Source organism: Balaenoptera musculus, chromosome 3 (genome assembly GCF_009873245.2).
Source record: "Balaenoptera musculus isolate JJ_BM4_2016_0621 chromosome 3, mBalMus1.pri.v3, whole genome shotgun sequence".
NCBI lineage: Eukaryota > Metazoa > Chordata > Mammalia > Artiodactyla > Balaenopteridae > Balaenoptera > Balaenoptera musculus.
In genome coordinates this window covers 146,449,007-146,471,205 of record NC_045787.1, presented here as the reverse complement: position 1 = coordinate 146,471,205, position 22,199 = coordinate 146,449,007, and the positions used below count along the sequence as shown (strand labels likewise).

Here is a 22,199-nt window from a genome sequence, read left to right as displayed (position 1 = left end):
CCGACCCTGCCCTCAGAGAAAAGTTGCTTACAGGGAGGGGGACAGAGGCCCACAGACCCTCCCCAAAGCCCCTTCTTACTCTTGGCCTCAATGTGAAGCAGCCCCACTGTCAGAAAGGTAGACCACCTTTGGAACTGATCTGACCCTCCCGTGTGGACCTCCCCACCCCCCCATGCCCCCAAATAGGCAGATCCTCCAAGGGGCCAGCCCGCCTTCCCTCCATAACAGCATTCTCATGCAGAAGTCAGTCAGAAAATAAGGGCTGCAAATCGGTGGCCCACAGATGTGTTCTGTTTGGCTCGACTGATGCATATTTTAAAATTTGGAGTTGACATTGAACAATCCAGAGATTTCACATAAAAGTCCAGATTTCTGGCTGCTCCAGAACACTCAAGTCCTTGTTCCCACAGGGGCTCTGAGCTCACCAGTTTGTTACAGGCCCCACCATCCCCTCCTGCCACCCAGATTCCAAGGCTGAGGCAGAGTGTCGGTTGCCGTCCATCACCACCCACTGTGGTCCCATCAACATTGTGCCCGTGTCCCTAGCAGAGGCGAGAACATGAGGATACTCAGTGCTGTGCTTCAAAAGAAGGGACAACTCTCTGTGGGAGTGAAGAGTTGGGGTCCTACAAGTCTGAAATGCAGAGAGAGCAGAATGGAGCTCCAGGGTCGGCCCACATCACTTGGATTTATCTCGCCTGCCTGGCCCTTGATGAGGTTGGATTTTGTGACCCTGGACTCACTCCTTGGGTCAGGACATAACGAGTGCCCCAGGGGCTGGCCCTCAACTCATCTCCAGATACTCCCCCTACATCTAACCACCCAGCGACCTCGAGCCACGTGCTGTTTCCTAAATATGCTATGGCTCCTGTCTGGAATGTCCTTCCCCATCTTCCTTCCTCCTCCTTGGTCATCCTCTCTGCCTGGTGAACTCCTACTCATCCTTGCAGGTTGAGGCCCAACTCAAATGTCCCTTCTGGTGAGAAGCTCCCCCAACCCTCAGAGGTTGAGCTGGTCACTCTTTCCTCTGTGTTCCCTGCCTCTATCTGAACACCTTCCAAATGTTATCTGTGGCTCTCCCTTTCACTAGAGTGATAGATACCCTGGAAGGCAAAAACTCCACAGCTCCAGTGCCTGGCCTGGGGCTGGGCACACAGGAGGTAATAATAGGTTTCGTATAAGGCAGGGAGCCAGCCCCCAGAATACAGAATAAGGGCTGAGTGTGCCTCATCTGGGTTTATCATAGAGGCATGTCGTGGGCAATGGCTCACACAGTGTGGTCCCACTACTCACGTGCTGTGTGTCCCTGGGTAAATTAACTTAACCTCTCTCTGCCTCAGTTTCCGCATCTGTAAAATGGCACCAGTAGTAGCACTTGCCTTATGGGGCTGCTTGAGAATTTCCACAACACAAACTGGACTTGAAATAACGCCTGGCAGGTAACAATGGCTCAAGCATTAGCTCATTATTAGGATTTTCATCAGGGAGACCTTGGAGGGTGTGGTGATTTGGGGAAGATAATTTGGCCAGTGGGTTGACCCTCCGTTTCCCGCAAAGAAAAGTTCCCAGTACCACCTGCTGATTCGGCCACATTCTTGAGAGTCTGTACCTGGTTGGCTGAGCCGTCCTGACTGACGCTGAAACCAGGTTATTTGTCATCATCACCATCGTTATTATCATCATCATCTATCTATGGCAAAATATACAGTCAAAGATACGTTCTGGGCTCCCCTGGTGGCAGAGTGGTTAAGAATCCGCCTGCCAACGCAGGCGACACGGGTTCGAGCCCTGGTCTGGGAAGATCCCACATGCCGTGGAGCAACTAAGCCCGCGCGCCACAACTACTGAAGCCCACACGCCTAGAGCCCGTGCTCCGCAACAAGAGAAGCCATTGCAGTGAGAAGCCCGTGCACCACAACGAAGAGTAGCCCCCGCTCGCTGCAACTAGAGAAAGCCCGTGTGCAGCAACAAAGACCCAACTCAGCCAAAAATAAATAAAATAAATAAATAAAATAAATAAATTTATTTAAAAAAAAAAACATTCTGAGGCAAGAAGGCAGAGAACAAGTGTTTGTGGGGCACCTACCACATGCCCTGCTGTGGGAGTGTTAACAGATACCTGTCACGTCACACTCCCATGTGAAAGAGGGTATGAGTCCGTGTGAGGGTGTAGAAATGGAGGCTCAGAAAGAGGAAGAGAGTGGCCCAGGGACACACTGGGTGGCAGGTGGGGGGGGTGGGGAGGGCTGGAACCTGAGCGGTCTAGAGCCAATGCCCTAAGAAAAGGAACCCCGAGATCTCAGACTCCAAGTGAAGGGCAGGACAGGGACATCCCCAGAGTCCCCACCAAGCCTCCAAAACCACACCCAGACATGGGGCATACTAGAATGACTCCCCAGTTCTTCCAAACTTTGAAAAAGCTGTACAGGGCAGAGTTTAAGGGTTTTACTTTTTTTTGGAAGAAGTAATACATGCAAGTGATAAGAAAAATCATCAAGCTGTATAAAAAGGCAAACTGTGTGAGTCTCTTTCTCACTCCCAACCCACAGCCCCCTGCTCAGAGGTACCACCCTTACAGCCTGTGTCCTGCCATGGGTATACGAGTTTTTCATCTAATCAAATAACATAATGTACACATGCTTTCTCTCTTTTTTTAAAATTTAATTTTATTTATTTTTTTTGGCTACGTTGGGTCTTCGTGGCTGCGCATGGGCTTCTCACTCCAGTGGCTTCTCTTGTTGTGGAGCATGGGCTCTAGGCGCACGGGCTTCAGTAGTTGCGGCACGTGGGCTCAGTATTTGCGGTGCGTGGGCTCTAGGGCATGCGGGCTTCGGTAGTTGTGGCTCACGGGCTCCGTAGTTGTGGCTCGCGGGCTCCACAGTTGTGGCTCGCGGGCTCTAGAGTGCAGGCTCAGTAGTTGTGGCGCACGGGCTCAGTCGCTCCGCGGCATGTGGGATCTTCCTGGACCAGGGATTGAACCCGTGTCTCCTGCATTGGCAGGCGGATTCTTAACCACCGTGCCACTAGGGAAGTCCCTGTACACATGCTTTCAACCGTGCTTTGCTCACTCAGCAATCTATGTCTAAGCAGGTCCCACATCAGTTTATACAGAGTGGCCATGTGGCTTGTTTGTTTTCATGGCATAGAAATTAATTTCAAATGTCTTCTCCAGCTGCTGAACAAATCCACTGCAGAAGACCAGCTGGCAATCCAAATTTCCCAGGCTCACATCCTTCCCCTTCTCACCTGCAAACTGCAGCTGTGATGCCTCCTGATAAAGAATCCCGCCAGGTGGGCAAAGCACCCTTCTCACTTGAAATCTCACACCTTTTCTGACCCACGTTTCAGAGCCATTTTCACCCTTCCCACCCCACCTTCAAGCCCCAGCAACCCACAGGTTGCTGTAATGATGAACAGGCCCAAACTCGGGAGGTGTTTTTGAAGGTCAATGCTGACTTAGGCCAATCCAGGTTTTCTAGCTGCCTTCCTTGCTCCAAGCCTGCAAATGGGCCCCAAACTTCTGACTCTATGCAGATCAGTGTTTTTGAAGGTCAATGCTGACTTAGGCCAATCCAGGTTTTCTAGCTGCCTTCCTTGCTCCAAGCCTGCAATCAGGCCCCAAACTTCTGACTGTATGCAGATCAGAGGTGGGGGGATAGGGATGGGAAGGCCTCCTTCTGAAATCTGCCTGCGTTGTCCCAGGCTTGGACCTAGCAGCTGGATAAGTGCAGAGTCTGCTCAGCTGAATCCGAGTATCCAGCAGCCCATGCTGTGTGTCTGCTTCCCCTACCTGGTCCCCAGACTGGAAAGACAGAGACAATGTCTCAGCACCCCTGGGGCCTCAGGGTCTAGCATAGTGCCTGGCTCAGAGGAGGTATGAAATAAATATTTGTTGAGTGAGTGAATGAATGAATAAAAAAACATGAAGGCAGGTAGGAAGTATTTCCACCAGAAAGGCCTTCTGATACTGAAGAGTTTTTCAATCCATGTTTGGGCAAGATGCTCAGGCTCTGTGACTCCAGACTTCTTCTGAAACTGACTCAGGCACTGGACAGTAGGAATGTGACGCCAGGAGGATGCTCGCTAGTGGGAGATCCGGTGCAGCCAGCCAAGGGGGCACCGGACCCAAGACCCAGACACCAGCAAGTCAAGGAATCTGTGTAAGGCCACACGAGCACTTCAGTGGAGAAGGCAAAATTCAAACCTCGACCCGTGAGTCTCCAGTGCCCTTGCTGGTTCCTTCACTTATTAATAGCGCTTACCATGACGTCATGAAATGGTGTGTTTCTGCATCTGCCTGCCTGCTCAGCCATGCACTCTTCAAGGACAAAGACCGAAGCCCATTCATCAATTTGGTCCCAGGACGTGGCACACAGCCTGGCCCCAGACCTGGCTGATAAATATTTGTTCACTAAATGGTAGCTAAGGGCTGGCTTCCCGTGCTCACGCCTTTCCTCTTGTGCAAGGGAACTTGCCCTCTCACACACTGTGCTTGAGACTACAAATCAAACCACGTCCCCGGAGGGCCACTTGGCAGTACCTTCTGCATTTCACAATGCACATGCCCTTTGACCCAGTGATTCCTCTTCTAGGAAAGTTACCTTACAGAAATAACCATACAAGGATACAAAAGCATATGGACAAGGATGTCTATAATAGCAATAAGCTGGAATCAGAACGCCCATCCTCAGGAGGCTGGTTACATAAACCGTGGGTCGGCCAGATAATGGAAAGAAGCACATGGTGGCCGTTCACGTGCTGGTATGAAAGGTGTGCAGGATGTGTCAGTTAAAAAAGGGCAGGGAAGGACGGTGTGCCCAGTACGCTCCTGTCTGTGCTTAAAATGACGACACAGGTATTTCAAAGACTGAATATGTTTTTTAAAAATTCTAGAGGGATACAGACCTGATTGTTAAACATACTCGATAAGGGACAGGACTGCAGAGCCTGCAAAGAAGCGGCCTGAGCTGTTGGTGGTAGGAAGGGGATGGGAAGCCTCGTTGGAATTTTTGTGACCAGGTTCATAAACTAATTGAACGGGTAGATGAACGAGCCCTTTTCCTCTTATGTGCCCCGAGTACCTTTTCTGTGGGGATCAAGGCACAAAGCGTCACAGCTTCTGCGGTCACAGACCCTCACGGGCTGTGGGCTCCAAGAGGAGAGTGATAAGAAGAGGTGCACGGTCCAAGCACTGAGAGTTTGCCACGTACCCCATACTTGACAGGCGTGATCACACTGAACCCCCAGATCAGAAAACTGAGTCTCAGAAAGGTGAAGTGACTTGCTCAGGGTCACCCAGCTGCTAATGGGAGAATGAACCCAGCTCTGCCAGACCTGAAGCTAGCAGGACATGAATCCTGCTGCCTGTTTCCCTTTGTAGCAATAAAATGTTTTTTACAAAAATTCTCTCCCTGGATTAGCAATTTAAAATGTCCACATCTCCAGGGATGTGGACATCCAGACTCAAGAAGGCATCTGCAGCTTGGACGACCTAAGCTAGAGGCAGAGCCAGCCGGGGTGCGGGGATCCCCAAGGTCATCCCCTGACCTGATAATGGCCTGCCCTGGGAAGCAGCGGTGGACTCCAATATGACTGCCCGGCCCCAGGGCCCTGCTCAGGGGACAGTCCATGGGGAGGGTCCCTCTCCCACACCAAGCACTGGAGAGGCCCACCTCTTGCAAGCTGTGAAACTTCAGACAAGTCACTTCACCTCTCTGAGTCCATTTTCTCATCTGGAAAATATGGGTAGAGCCTTCCTGCTTGCAAAGTGCTTTTGGTTTGTTTTTATATTTTTTTAAATAAACTTTATTGTGGAATAATAATAGACGCAAAGATAGTACATAGAGTTCCCATCCGCCCTTCGCCCAGCTTCCCCTTATGTTAACGTCTTACATAACCCTGGTATGTTTGTCAAAATGAAGAAATTAACATTGTCCAATACTGTTAACTATGCTACAGACTTATTAGATCACTAATTTCTCCGCTAGTGCCTGTTTTCTGTTCTGGGACCAGACCTGGTATCCCATTTTGCATTTAGTCATCGTGTCTTTAGTCTCGAATCTGTGACAGTTCCTCAGTCTTTTCTTGGTTTTCAAGACCTTGCTACTTTCAAAGAGTCTTGGCCAGGTGTCCTGTAGAGGCTCCCCCAGGCTGGGGCTGTCTGCTGCTTTTCCGTGATTACACTGGGTTGTGGTTTTGGGGGAAGATCTCACGGAGGTGAGGTGCCCTTCCCATCAAATCCCATGGCAGGCAGCAGGCATGTGACATCTACGTGACCTCTTCCTCACTGGTTGATGCTAACCTTTGTCACTCGGTGACGGGGCAGGCTCTGGATGTCTCCACCATAGTTACTACTTCCTTTCCATTCTCTCCTCTTTAATAGTGAGTCACTAGCCCACACTCCAGGAGAGGAGAGTTGAGCTGTACCTCTCAGAGGGGCATATATTCATGAATATTATTTGGAATTCCTCTATAAGGAGGGTTCATCCCTTCCCTCCCATTTATTTAGATCAGTATGGACTCCTGGACCTTTTTCTTAATTCTTTGGGTAACAAGCCAATAATGCCATTATTTATTGTGTTACTCAGATTGCCCTGTGTTGGTCTTTGCCCTCTTTCAGGCTGGCTCCTGTGGCCAGCTGACACACCCCCACCCCCCTTTCTTTTCCTCCGGGCACTTTTTTGCTTTCTGGCACAAGGTGTCCCAGGCTTATTTTGTACACTTCCTGCCCCAGCCCTGCAATCAGTCATTTCTCCCAGGAGCCCTGGGTCCTTTTAGCAGAAGACTGGCATTCAGAAACCAAAATCTGAGTGAGAGGATTATTTTTTTAAATGGATAGAAACATCCTTAGGTCAAAAACTCAAATAGTCTAAAAGGTGTGAAGAGAAAAGTCAGTCTCTCTCCAACCCGTGAGCCCCCGTTTCCCCTCCCAAGGACAGTTACTCTTTTTTTTTTTCAAACTAAGACCACTTGACTGTTACTGAAATGAATAGCCCAGTTTTGCTTTTTTTTTTTTTAAAGAAATTCACGTTCTTTTATTTATTTACTTATGACTGTGTTGAGTCTTCGTTTCTGTGTGAGGGCTTTCTCTAGTTGCGGCAAGTGGGGACCACTCTTCATCGCGGTGCGCGGGCCTCTCACCATCGCGGCCTCTCTTGTTGCGGAGCACAGGCTCCAGACGCGCAGGCTCAGTAATTGTGGCTCACGGGCCCAGTTGCTCCGTGGCATGTGGGATCTTCCCAGACCAGGGCTCGAACCCGTGTCCCCTGCATTGCCAGGCAGATTCTCAACCACTGCGCCACCAGGGAAGCCCTCTTTTTTTTTTTTTAACTTATTTATTTTTGGCTTCGTTGCTGACGTGGGCTTTCTCTAGTTGCGGTGAGCGGGGGCTACTCTTCGTGGCGGTGCACGGGCTTCTCATTGCGGTGGCTTCTCTTGTTGTGGAGCACGGTCTCTAGGCATGTGGGCTTCAGTAGTTGCGGCGCAGGGGCTTAGTTGCTCCGCGGCATGTGGGATCTTCGCAGACCAGGGATCAAACCCGTGTCCCCTCCACTGGCAGGCGGATTCTTAACCACTGCGCCACCAGGGAAGTCCCTGGGGCAGCTACTCTTTTTTTTAAAATTAATTAATTAATTAATTTATTTTTGGCTGTGTTGGGCCTTCGTTTCTGTGCGAGGGCTTTCTCTAGTTGCGGCAAGCGGGGCCACTCTTCATCGCGGTGCGCGGGCCTCTCACTATCGCGGCCTCTCTTGTTGCGGAGCACAGACTCCAGACGCGCAGGCTCAGTAGTTGTGGCTCACGGGCCCAGTTGCTCCGCGGCATGTGGGATCTTCCCAGACCAGGGCTCGAACCCGTGTCCCCTGCATTGGCAGGCAGATTTTCAACCACTGCGCCACCAGGGAAGTCCCTGGGGCAGCTACTCTTGATGACTGATTTCTGGTGTCTCCTTTCAGAAACAGGTGATGCTCTACCTTCCAGGGTTACAGTGAGGACAGAGAAGAGCTGAGGGACTAGAGGTGGGGCCCAGCAAGACGCCCATCATTTCTTCCCTCCTCCTGTCTCTCTGTCTTCCCTCCCTGGCCCAGCATTTCTGCAGAGGGCGGGCAGGCACAGGTACGGGGGGTGGGGAGAGGGTCGGGAGCAACGGGGAGGAGGGGGCTACTCACTAATGGCCCCGGTGTACGTCGGCTGTGTGAGGTCCTTGGGCACCTTCCTGTAGATGTCAAACCTGCGGAGAGCAAAGGGGACGGGGTGAGGTGGGCGCAAAGGGCAGGTGTCAGGCAGCGGGGGGAATGGTGCTGGCTGGTGTGCCCAGCAGCCGCCATTCTTCCCCGAACCAGCTCTCCAAGAGGCCTGAAGGACGTCCCCTGCCCCCCATGGGATCCTGGCTCCCACACCTCCCTTGTCGCACTGCCTCACTACTTATCAGCCCCTGAGACAGATGGCCTGGACCCCTCATCTGATTCCGGTTCTTGGTTGGTCTTGCCCCCAGCAGAATGTAAGCTCCATGAGGGCAGGGACCTTGTTAAGTGTTGTCCCCTGCCGCGTCCCCAGACCCTTGCTTGGGCCTGGGGCACAACAGGCCCCTAGTAAGCACTGGGGGAATGAACTGAACCTGAGCGTTGGCTTTGTCTGACGCCGAAGGGAACGGGCAAGCGCAGTCTTTCCTGAGTTCTCTGACGGCGCTGCATTCTTGCCTGGCGTCACCTCTCCGCCCCCTCTTCCCTTTCCTGTCTCTGCCTCCTCCTGTTTCCACTCCCCACTTCCCCAGCTTCTGCAGCCTTCTTCTTGGAGATTCTCCTGAACTCCAAGGCAGGAGGTTAACAGAAAATCCTGCCTGGGGCTGACATCGGCTGGTGACAGCCCTGGCTCCAGCTCATGTGGGTTTTTGCCCAGACACAGAGCAGACGTCTTTCTTTCATATGGATCCCACCAGAGCAGACAGGGGTGGTGGGGTGGTGGTGGAAGAATTGGGGGCTTTGGGGTCAGGCAGACACGGCTGTAATTCTGGCCAGTTGTTTTAAGGGTTAAGGCCCTAGAATCAGACTGCCCTGGGTTCAAATCTTGGCTGGTCTTCTTCCTTGCTGTGTGATGTCAGGCAAATGACGTCACCTCTCTGAGCCTCAGTTTCCTTTTCTGTACTACTACGAGACCCCGCTAGGCCCCTGAGTAAGGGAAAGAAACGTCAGCAGAGGAGCTGACACAGAGCGTTCCCAGGCACTTGGCTTCTTCCCCTTCACTTGATGAGCAAGCAGCTCTAAGTCCACAGCCCGTTCCCAGCTCTCTGGTGAAGAGGCTGGCGGCTCCGCCCTCCAGGGGTGATGGGCTGGCGGATGGCTCCTCTTGGGTGATTGGGAAACAAGGCTAGTGCTGTGCTAACCCCAATGCAATGACTTGGAAATCTTGCATAAGATCTGATACTTGACTCCTGTGCATTCACTCTAATTATACGTGAAAGGTGCTTGGTTCCTCAAGACCTCAGAGGAGAAAACATTCCTATAGGCTGCAGAGCTAAAAGGTATCACTTTCTCTCCCACTTGCTCAGCCACCAGTCTCCTGTGCTTAGGCCCCGAAGGGCGCTAAAAACTGGGGCTGGGAGTGTGGTCAGGAGGGGTGGGGGCCTCATGTGACTCAACTATCCATACCTACTCACCTCCCTTATTCTGAAAATGCTGCCCACTTTACCTGTGGGAGGCATATTAGAGGAGAGAGTATGTACTGGGGAGTTAGCCTGCCTGGGCTCAAATGTGACCCCACCACTGTGTGACCTTGGGAGCGTCACTGAACCTCTCTGTGCCTCAGTTCCTCTGTCTGCAAAATGGGGGCAACAACAGTAACTATCTCAGTGCATAGGGATTAGAACCAAATGACTCAGTGCATATAAAGCACTTAGAACCATGCCTGGCACCCAAAAGTACTATATCAGTATTTGCTGTTACTATGATTAATGTTTATTTGGCTGACATTTATGAGCACCTACTATGTGCTAGCCCTCTTTTAGGTACTAGAGACATGGAGATAAAATCAGCCCTCAGCTCTGTGTACCTGTAGTTTAGCAGCAAAGACAAAGAGGGAATCAAAAGGAGAATGCAGTGGTGTCCCACCATGGGGTTTGCTGGAGGTGCCAGATGAACCTGGAAAGGGCACCTGGGGTCATCTTGAAGCTTCCAGAAAGAGCTGATGTCTGAGCAGGAGGATGGGAGAAAGGGTAGGTGCAGGCAGAGACTGGTCCAGGTAGTAAGAATAGCAAAAGCAGAGACGAAGAAGAGGACGGAGCCTGACGTGCTGGAAGGCTAAGTTTACCTGCCTGTGGTGCTAGGATGGGAATGGAGGGAGTGGATGCTGGAGAGGCAAGAGGGGCTTACAAGCCAGCTTCCTGGTCCAGTTAATACCTGGTTACTACCCTGGGCCCACAGCCAGAAACTGGGCCTCATGGTTTAATAAATATATGAGCCACCATTTCAAAACTGGGAGTTTTATGGGAAGTCAAAGGCTGTCCAGGGTAAGGAGCGGGGGGTGGCCTAGAGCAGAGTGTCAGAACCTGACAAGGGTGAGAGAGGGAGAGATGGGAGATGGTTGCATACAGGGGGCTGATCAAATATATAAATACAGTGAGGATAATGGGGGCCGGGTGCCTCACTGTTGGGGAAGGGAGGTATACATAGAGAGAGAAGTAGAATAAACCCCATGGTGTTAGAGTGGAAATGAAGGTATTGCTGTGAATTCATGGTTTTCAGCATACACAAATAGAGAAATATCCATGTGTGTAGACACATCACATATACATTTACTTCCTAGCTCGTTCTATAGAGAGGGTGCAGGAACAGTGACAGCCAGATAGCAATGAGCACATTTGGACCTCAAACCTTGGCTTCTAAATATCATTCTTTACTCAAAGGAATCAGCTCCTTGGAGAAATGGCTGATTCCAGGGCTGGGTAGGGAAAATGCAAGATGAACTTGGAGTATCTTCTTATGTCAGAAAGCAAGAAAGAATGATGGGACATATCAAAAGGACAAGAAGCCAGCTTAAAGGGGCTCCCACTGGCCAAAGAAGGGGCAATGTAAGCATTAAAATCAACAATCACAGTAATAGATTATGACCCGTTAGATAAAATAGGAAGCCAAAAATCTACATAGATGTAAATAAAGAAATAAGTAAATCAAGTCTGATGAGGAATGGGGTACTTCCATACCTTCTAAGTACCTCCCCCCCCCAAATCTTTATTAATCATAAAGGGAAAAAGAGTAACTTTACAGAGGAGAAACTTGACAGACATCACCGTAATCAAGTGACCAAAGGGAGTGTCACCAGTAAGGAGACACATCATGTGCCTCCTGATATGAAGTACTGGGGAGGGTACCCCATCACTCCTGTGGGGAACTTGCTCAAGTGTACAACCTCAGATGAATTATGAGAAAACATCAAACAAATCCAAACTGAGTGTCATGCTACAAAATGACTGGCCAGCATTTGTCAAAAGTATCAAGGACATGAAGGCAAGTAAAGACTAAGGAACTGTCAGAGATTGGAGGAGACTAAAGAAATGTGACCACTAAACCCTGCAGGCTGTCCTGGATCAGAGAAAGGACATCAGTGGGACAACTGATGGGATTTGAATAAGATCTATAGATTAGTTAATAGTACTGTAGAATGTTCTTTTCCTGGTTTTGAAAATGGTTTGGTTATATAAGATGTTATATAATGTTATATAACATTTAAGGAAGCCTAGGTAAAGGGCATATGGGAAGTCTTTGTATTATTTTTGCAATTTTTTGGCAAGTCTGCAATTATTTCAAAATGAAAAGTTAAGATTTTTTTTTTTAACTTAATGAAATTTTTTTTAAAGCTTAAGTGGGAGATTTCATGTAAAAATCCCACCCAGCTTGCTTTCTTTGTGTATGCTTGGTCCCTATAGGCATCAGAATTTGAGATGCTGGCTTAACAAATGTTGGCCAGGTGTGCTGGGTGTCAGGCAGAGTATGTCTTTGTCAGGAGAGGGAGGGGAGATGAAGGCTGAGCGAACGAAGGTCTAAGAGAGGAGGCGAGACTTGGACAAAACTACAGGAGGCAATGGCAATCAAAGAAGGTAGGTGCTCCGGAAAGAGTGAATGACGCAAACCAAAATCACTGCCATCCCATGTGGGGTGTGTTCCCACGTATACTTGTATTTAATTCTCACAGTAACTCTGGCAGATACTGATATCCCATTTTTCCAGGAAGAAGACTAAGGCTCAGCCATAAGCAACTTGCTCAAAGTCAGCAAGTCAATTTAGCAGAGCTGGGATTCAACCCCAAGTCTGGGTCCATAGGCCATTGTCCTTCCACTGCCCTGTACTTATGGGAATCAGTTTAGAGCTCATTGATTGGTAAACTAAAGTCTCAAGGTTTTGCTTATTTGCTTTTCTGAAGATGCTGCCCCAGAGAAAATGGGGCTCTCTTGGAAAACAGGGACCAGCGCAAAACACATTAATTAATTCAACAGGTATTTACTAAGTACCTACTAGCAGTGCTCTAGATGGTGGGAAAATGAAAGTGGTCAAGGTAGACATGGCCCCTGCCCTCATGAAACTGTCGGTCTAGCAATGCTGCTGGCTCCTTGAGAAGGGCCACCTAAACAGAATGTTCTCTGATAATGATTCCATTCCCATGCCGCAAATCCAAGCTGGGGAGTGGTGGTAGGGTAAAGGGATAGCTGAAAGGGACCCTGGGTTCAGAGCTGACCACAAGCCAAGTGAGTCAGCAGTGAATGTCACTAAGAAAATGGGCCACCGGGAGGCTGGTGAGAACCCAGGCATGTGACAGATCAGGAAGTCAGCCGTCGTCTCTGGCTCACATTAGTCAGTCCCTCACTGCGGTGATGTGGTGATGCGATTAGATGTGGCCACCCACTGTTAAGAGAATGTAGAGGAAAGGGTAAGGAGAAAGGGGGAGAGGGGAAAGGACGCTTAGTGTACATCTAGTGTGTGCTGGACTCATGCTAGGCCCTGGACCGACATGTTCTCATCTAATTCTCTCAGCCAACTTGTGAGTTGGGGATTGTTATCCCATTTTACAGATGAGGCTCAGAGGCTGCTGACCTGGCTAAGCTCTCACACCTATGAAGTGTCACAGCAGGGATCTGAATCCAGGCCTAATTTACATTCTTGTTGCTTTTCCCAACGATGTGGGGGTAAACCAGGACCATGTGGGTGGAAAATACTTCTTAGGAAGAAAGATTAAAGAATTGGAATTGCTTGGCCTTAAATAGAGAAAGCTAAAGGATAGATTCTTTATGTTTGTCCAAAAATGCTCTTTCCCTGTCCTCCCCCTAGACTGTGAGTTTCTCACGGGAAGAACCTGGGCCTCCTTGCTGCCCAGCCCTGCCCGATCCAGGCCCTTGGGGAACTGATCTGAACGAATGGGTCAATGGATGAATCTATACAAAGATAAGGTCCACTGGCTGGCCCCATAAACAAGATTAAGATGAAATGGATGGTGGGGAAGCTGAGTGATGGGTCCTCAGGGGTTCCTTGTACTGTATTTAGACATGTTCACTCACAAAAAATGCAAAATGGGCTTAAATGAAAGCAAGAAAACAATCAACTGGACTTAAGAAAGACTGAGCTAGATGCCAGAAGAATGGGAGCAGTGCCCAGAGCCAGGTGGACCATAGGTTTGTCACCTGTTGGAACAGGACCCAAATGCGGAGACCCCAGGGGACCTCCTGCCTTCACCACGCTCTGCTGTTGGGTCTAGAAGGTGTTCTGAGATCACTGTGTCCAACCCATTCATTTTACAGAAGAGAAAACAGAAGCCCCAAGAAGGACTGACTCACCCAATTCAAGGTATAATTAAACTCAGAGTATTTAAAACAAAAACAAGCCAATAAAAAGCTTGTGAAATCCTTGTTATCTCATGCTCTTGAAATGTCACATGCTACTGACTTTCAACCAGGTGCAATCTGGGCCCCCCAGGGGACATTTGGCGATGTCTGGAGATATTTTTGGTTGTCACCCCGGGGAGTGGGTGGTATCCAGCAGGTAGAAAGCCAGGGAAGCTAATGCATCTTACAATCCTACAAGGCACAGCCCCCTACAACAAAGGATACCAGCCCCAAATGTCCATGGCACTAAAGTTGAGAAACCCTGTTGTAGGCAGAGAAAACCTTCCCATGCGGGAAGTTCATTTTCCCACTGAGCCTATGTTCTCTCCACAGAGACGCCTCCAGTTGCCTCTGCTCCGTCTGGGTGAAGTCATGGCCATGGCCTTGATCGCCCCTGCAGTCTTTCCCTGTCCTTTTCTGCTCTGTGCCTGAGAAGGCACACTTGGAGAGAACTGGGCAAAGGAACCCCCAGGGGAAAAATAAAGTCCACCTGAATTTGTGACTTCTTATAAAGGTGCAGTAAGTACAAGGGTCACGATTTGAATCCAAAAGGCGCTCAATCCGTGCCTCTAACTTCATTATAACTTAGGATCAAACAAATTCCTTAGGATAAAATAGACGTCAACATCGGAACTAGAAGTCGATGAGAATATAGGATTTACTTAACAGAAATTCACTGTACAGGCCACATCTAGCCTACAGAGCGAGGGACGGCTGCATAACCTCACCCAAGATAAACACGCATAAGTCTTCTCCTGCTCCCAAGCAAGGAAACTGCCGCTGGAAATCTCTGACTAATGGATTTCTTCTGTAATTTCTTTTCATAGCAGAATGCCTCAGCTCTTGCTATTTTAACTTTTGCTGCTTGGGACCTCACTTCTCCCCTGCTCCTGAAGACAAATCTCAGGTCGCCCTGTGGTTCGCCATGTGTGGGCGGCTACCAGGCAGGCGCTCGTGATGTCACTGTTTCCACGGCCTAATGAAGTTAGACGCCATTTAGGAGCAAGTCATTGGAAGTGGTGGGTCACTCATCCCAAAAATAGGCAGTGAGGCTTTAGTTGGTTCTTTGGTCTGCTCACCCCTGCCCACCAGCCTGTCAGAGCCCTCGGTGTCAAGCCCAGGGAGCTGGGTGAAAAATGTGCTTGTTGGTTCACTTACTCATCTCTTCCACCTTACTGAGAACCGCTGGTGTGTGTGTGCACATGCACGTGTGTTGAAGGGCACACAGAGGTAAACAAATGGACGCCCCAGAGCCTAATGCGGCTGGGAGAGAACCGTGCAAGCACCAGTTCTAATCAGCCCCAGAATCACTCTCACCACCCCCGAATCCTGTCCTTGACATTCAAACTACTACTGTGAGCTCACACACCACTCCTCCCTCTGTCAGAAGGATGCGGAAAACATCTGTCTGTTTCCAGCCCAGATGGAGGAGCTTAGAGGGGGGAATAATAATAACAATAGCAATCACAGCTACACTGCTGCTGTCCCCATTGTGAGGGATCACGGTGCACCCAGCCTTGGACTTGGACTGTCCATTCATTAGCTCACATCCTTTGTACAGCCCTGTTCAGTGGATACCAGCATTCTCCCCATCTCACTTGCCCAAGATTCCGGGCCAGGATTCGAACTGCTGCAGTCTGGCCTCAGGACCTCTGCTCTGTCCACTGTACCCCACGCCTGCCTGGGACAGGGAGACAGGCTGGGAGCGGGAGGGGTAGAGGCCTGTATCTGCGGGAGGGCTGGGTGATGATGCCCTGTGTAGACAGTACTAACACGCACACAGTTCTCTCTCTCCAGCCCATCCCCTGTGGCTCTCTCCCTGAATCTCGGTGCCCTTGTGAAGGTCACTCGTCTACAGGGTGACCTCCCAGCTTCAATCGCCTCCACCTGTGACCTCTCCTGTCTCAGAATACCCTCTCTGACCACAAAGCCCTGGCCAAAGGGAAAGAGGAGTAAATTTGACTGCTGAGCTTCCAGAAGGCCCCTCTCAAGGCAGCCTTCCCCACCTTCCTGGGCGCTGTGGACGTATACATTCCTGGCACAGCTCCGAGACGGCTGCGGGGTCTTCCGCTCTTGCTGGGCTGGGACAGTCAGGTTTGTTCTTGAATCCACTGTGGGTCGTGCGGGGCTTGGCCCATTAACGGTATTCAGTAAATTCCAGGTGAAAATATAAAATGACGTAGGCACAGGGCTATTACTCACCGCTGCACCAGCTGTAACGGCAAACAACTGGAGGCCATCCAAACGTCCATCCAGGGGGACCAGTTAATAAACTACAGACCATCCATAAAGTGGAGGATGATAAAGGGGAATGAGGAAGGTCTCTACAGAGTAAGAGAAAAAAGCAAACTGTGGAACACTGTGTTCTGTTCAATTTTGTGTGTGTGTGTGTGTTTGGGGTGGGGAGCAGCTGGAGGTAGTGATAAAAATAAATCTCCATCCTTGTTTATATCTTTAAAAAGAAACAATAGAAGGTGTAACCAAAAGCTAACACAAATGGTTACTTCTATTATTCTTAGGAGATGCATAAGAATATTAAATATTTAGGGATAAATTTGACAAAAGAAGTACAAGACCCATACACTGAATACAATAAAACATTGCTGAGGGAAATTAAAGAAGACCTAAGTAAACAGAGAACTACACTGTGTTACTGGGTCAGAAGACTCAATACTGTTAAGATGGCATTGATCTGTAGATTCAACTCAATTCCAGTCAAAACTCCAGCAGGCGTTTTTTGTAGGATTTGGCAAGCTGATTCTAAGATTCATGTGAAAATGCACAGGACTTAGAAGAAGCAAAACAACTTTGAAAAAGAACCAAGTTGGATCTGACTTCAAGACTTCCTATAAACCTTATAGAAGAAAACATAGGAGAAAATCTTAGTGCTCTTAGGTTAGGCGAAGACTTTAGATAAGACACCAAAAGCATGATCCATAAAAGAAAAAAATCATAAATAAGGCCTCATCAAGATGAAAAGCTTCCATTCTTCAAAAGGCATTGTTAAAAGAATGAAAAGACAAGCCACATACTAGGAAAAATATATGTGAATCACATGTCTGTTAAAGGATTTATATTCAATACAAAGAACTCAAAACTCAAGAATAAGAAAACAAACGACCCATTAAAAAATGGGCAAAAGATCTGAACAGGCATTTTGCCAAAGATTCACTGATGGTGAATAACCACATGAAATGATGCTAATATCAGAGTCACTGGGGAAATGCAAATTAAAACCACAGAGATACTATTAGAGTGGCTGAAATTATAAAGACTGGTCACACCAAGCGTTGGTGAGGATATGGAGTAACTGGAACCCTCAGACATTGCTGGTGGAATGTAAAGTAGTATAACCACTATGGAATAGAGTTTGGCGGTTTCTGAAAATGTTAAATATACGCTTACCATATGATCCAGCCATTTCATGCCTAGGCATTTACCCAAGAGAAATGAAAGTACTTTCCCATACAAAGACATGTATATGAATATTCATGGAAGCTTAGTTTGTAATAATCACAAACTGGAAACAACCCAAATATCCATCAACAGGCAAATGGACAGATGGCATATCCACAAAACAGAATATTACTCAGCAGTAAAAAGGAACGAAGTATCGACAGGAGCAAGATGGATGATTGTCAAAATAATTATGCTGAATGCAAGCCAGTACGGTATGATTCCATCTATATAAAATTCTAGAAAGTATAAACTAATCTAGAGTGACAGCAGATCATTGGTTGCCCAGGGAGGGAAGAAGGGAGAGACTTGAGGAGACTCAGGGGGTTGATGAACACGTTCATGATCTGGTGATGGTGGTTTCATGGGTGTATACATGTGTCAGATTTCTCAAACTGTACACTTTAAGTATGTGAAGTTTATTGTATGTCAATTATACCTCAATAAAACTGTTGGAAAAAAACTTTTTCATGATAGCCACGAATGAAATACATCAAATACATTAAGCAATCTATGAGCTCATAATGATACTTCATAAAACAAAACCAAACAAAAGCCTCTTTGGATACCTTTGAAGATGCTAAGCCATTATTCTGAAAACTGGTAAATAAAGAGAAAGCATTTATTCTGATTTTTTTTGGTATACACAATGTATATCTAGGTAACCAAATAGCTGATGAGGACAAAGTCCCACTTTACAGAATAATTTCAAAGAAAAATGTGGAAGGACTAATAGAATTAGGAAAATCATCACTGTGCATTCTCTGATGAAATACTGGATTTAGGCATGTGTCAGCAAGGATGGGAAATTTCATAACAGATGCATCAGGCTGCTGCCACCTGAACCCACTGACCGATCTTAGCATCTCAAAGGGAAGACAGCCAGTTATTCTGCACCCCTCTCAGTGTGATGCAGTAGGAAGTACACAGCACACTTCTTAATGACTGGCCTAGAATAACCTCACATTTCACCTTCTATTTGATCCTTATCCCAGAGCAGCTTGATGCCAGGCCCCCCTCACCCACTCTTTCTTCGTGCTATAGCTAAGATCACCCAAGAGTCCCTAAGGGTCTGATGCCATTGGCTCTCCTCAGTACTGCCTCTGCGCCAATCCTGCTGACTGTCCCTTCCTTCTTGGATCTCTCTCTTCTCTTGGCTGCCTGAAGTACCATGGCATCCTCGCTCTTCAGCATCTTCTGTGTCTGTTCCTTTTCCTCCTCCTGCCCCTGATATCTTGGTATACCCCCAAGGGTCTGTGTTCAGGCCCCTTCTCTTTTAACTCCCACCCCCAACTTATCTATGCCTTAATTTACTGTGCCGAGTTCCAGAGAGACAGGAGAAAGCCAATAAGACAGAATTAGTCCCTGTCCTCATGGCGCTCACACAGTAATGCCCAAGGACCATCCTCATTCCCAAAGGCGTCATGCCTGCCCTTCACACTTGACAGGTCCAGAACAAAACTCAGCAGCACCTCACACAAAACCTGTTCCCAAAACAATGAGGTAGGAGGAGCCACAGGGATCACGGGATCCAAATGTGCACATCTGCAGATAGTTCACGTGGAACACGGCAAGGGCAGCAACATCTTGTGTTAGAGATAAGGATCTCTGATTCTTTCCAAGTCACAGCCTGTGTCCTCCTGGGGTTCCCAAATGTCTGAGAAGTGGTGAGATGTGCTGTTCTTGGCCACCATGATGAGCAGGAAAGTAAAATAGCTGACCAGGAAGATAACTATCCAGGCAATTCTCAGAAAGTGCTTTAGATGGTCTATCGGTAAAAAGATGGAGGCCTCACTGGACTGGACAACGCCCTTACCTGTTACCTGGACCCAGGCTCATGGGGGAGGACGAAGCTCACACACAGCAGGGAGGGGGCACTAGTATTTACATTTAGTTGCATTAGCTCTAAATTCTTATGCAATCTGTTCCTTGAACAGTCAAGCAAGCATGCTCTCACCTCAGGCCCTTTGCCCTTGCGTTCTCTGTATCTGGAACGTTTTCCCCTCAGATCTCTTCCTGTCTTGCTCTTTCACTTCTTTTAGGTCTATATTCAAATGTCACCTCCTCAAAGACCTGTCCTGGCTACCAGCTAAAACACACCACTCTCCATCTCCTTGCTCTGCTGCCTTTTTCTTCACAGCACTTGGGATCACTACCTTGTGTTACGTGTGTTTGTTCACTGTTCCACTCCATCACTAGAATATAAGTTACAGGAGAGCAGGGGCCTGCCTGCCTTTGAGTTACACTATATGCCCAGAGCCTAGAGAAGCGCCTGGCACACAGTAGGTCTACAGAAATACTTTGGAATGGACGAAGGAGGCAGTGTTTCTCGAAGTCTGGTCCATGAACCACTGCCTCAGAATCCACCAGTCAGCTGGTCAAATGTGCAGATTCCAGGGCTCCGCTGCAGAATAAACTAAACCAGCATGGGGGTGAGGAGGGCAAGAATTCGCCTTGCCAAAAAAGTGCAGTTCAGGAGATGTCAAGGCATGCAAAGACTGCTAAGGTATAAGTCAAGTGTTTATTTCCAACTTCAAATTTATTTCCTAAGACTTTCTGCGTGCACCCACCTCAGTTACTACAGGTCAACAGAGGGACAGGCAAGGGGACTGATATTTCCCGGGCTCCTACCCTATGGGCCAAGCACTACTTAAGACCCTTGACCTACTTTATCCCACTGAATCCCTTTCCCCTCACCCATGAGGTACCATCAACAAAGGTAGAAACCGAGACTCAGAGAGGCTGAGCCACTTGCCTAAGCTCACACAGCCAGCAAGAGGCAGGGTCAGGATTGGAACCCGGGTCAGCCTCACCCAGAGGCTGCGCACTGACTCTCTGCGGCCTCCCCAAAGCTCCATACCAGCCCCTGGGGGCCTTGGCTGTCCGTGCTGACCTCCCTTGCCCGTGCACAACCTGGCACCGACAGCAGGCTGGGGGTGCTTGTTGAGCGAGGGAAGGAGGAAGGGTCCCATGGAGCTATGGAACTGTGGTGTGGTGCCACTGAGGCCCCAGCAGAGCACAGCTGAACGGGGGTCCCCTCACCCCTACTGGCCTCCCCCACCCTGCAACAGCCCGATGAGCTCACGCTCCCCCAGAAACAGGAAAGGCCTGGTGTTGGAGCCCGAGGCCGTCAGGCTGCCAGGGCTTGGCTGGGAGTCAGGCTTCCCACTCAGTCAAGGCCACAGGGAGGGAGGGCTGGGGTGGGGGGACAACCAGGGCCCCCAACGTGTTTCCAAATCACTGGAAACAGGACGCAGCCGCTGGCCTCACACCGGGACACAACAACATCCCGAGCTCAGACGCTATAAATGGAAATGTATTCTTAGAGGGGCAGGACCTGAGCGGGGTTTTTCAGAAGTGACCCATCACTGGATAAAAATACAGACGGCATTTAAATGTTCAGCGGCAGGAGCTATTCCGGGGATTAGATTCTCATGCCCCTGGCTCCCCGCCAGGGCACGGCCTTCAGCAGAGATTTAAAAGGAAGAAACGATTGGTGCCGGTGTTTGAAGTTTAGGAGGAGAGAACTGGGGGAAAAGACAGCTGTGCCGAGATACCTGTGGAAGGGGCTCCCTTCGATGGACCGCAAATGTCCTTTGACCTCCACCTGCCCACGGGATTCAGTTTTACTCTGTGCCATGAGACCACCTTTTGGATTACATCTCAGCTACCTCGAAAAGTGAAGGCTGAATTCTGGCTAGGCCTGGGGTTAGAAGCCTAGGACAGGATTAAAATTTTAAGAGATGTGCAGGTGAGGGAAGTATAATAGAGAAAAAGCTGGAGGTGGCCCTGGTGTTACGAGGAGGGGAAGGACAGAATTTACTGAGCACCTCCCAGGAGCCAGCCTCTTGACTCACGTCATCTCATCAAATTCTCAAACCCGTTCGAGATACCAAAATAAGGTTCACCCCTATTTTTAAAGGAAAAGGAACTGGGGCTCAGAAAAGACTGTGTAGAGGGGGTGAGACCCTGAGTGCAGGAAGACAAGCAGATATGAGGCTGGGGAAAAGGGGTGGAAGGGCATCCCATGTAGAGCGACAACTCCGGCCAAGTTTCATGGCTCCGGAAGCCCAAGGTCACTCAGTCAGCAAGTGGCAAAGCTGAGGTCTGCGTCCTCATCTGTCTGGACATGAAATTACTGTGCCGTCCTAGGGAGCAGCTGTGTGCCTTAGGAAACAAGGTGGTTCACAAGTTAAAAGGTGAGATGTTCAGACAGTCCCATGCAAAAAGGCACAAGGAAAGGAATCAAAGGGTTCTCCTTGTTGGCCTGGGGGAGAGTTTAGTTGGTGACCGTTTTCCTTTGGGCACATCTTGGTACTTTTCAGTTGTTCTATAATAAACAGGTTATAAACGGAAAAATAAAGACAGCTAGGGTCTTAGGAGACCTGTCGTGGTCTCCCCAGCCCCTGTCTCTCTATTATCTGCCTCTTCACCCCATGACCCCAATATTTTGTTCCAGAAAGGCCCGTTCTGTGCCAGCTCTGTGCCTTGGCATGCACTGTGCCTTCTGTCTGCAGCGCCCCTGTCTCTCCTTCTCTGCCAGCTCATTCATTCTCCCTGTCATCACTGAGTGCTCACTAAGGACCACGCACTGTTCTAGGTGCTAGGCATACAGCAGTGGTCAGACACAAAGCTCTCTGCCTTCACCTAGCTTACACCACAGTGGGGGAGACAAACAATAAATGAACTAATATATGTCAGTGCTATGCAGAAAAATAAACCAGGCTAAGGAGATAGAATGTAATGTGGGTGCTACTTTAGATGGGGTGTGAGGGGTGTCAGAGAAGGTTCATCTGACCAGGTGACATGCAAAACACATATCTCATTTAAGTGAGACAGCAGCCACCTCGATGTCCAGGGAAGAGAGTTCCAGGTTGAA

The 22,199-nt window shown here is 48.9% G+C and overlaps 1 protein-coding gene across 1 annotated transcript in view; it reads right to left on the bottom strand.

Annotated features, from left to right (window-relative positions):
* ERGIC1 (endoplasmic reticulum-golgi intermediate compartment 1) overlaps window positions 1–22,199 on the bottom strand; it is a 110,516-nt gene that overhangs the window by 48,127 nt on the left and 40,190 nt on the right. The window contains exon 2 of the mRNA XM_036846749.1: window positions 8,166–8,227. Coding sequence (XP_036702644.1) covers window positions 8,166–8,227 — 62 coding nt within the window. The remainder of the gene's footprint in view (window positions 1–8,165; window positions 8,228–22,199) is intronic.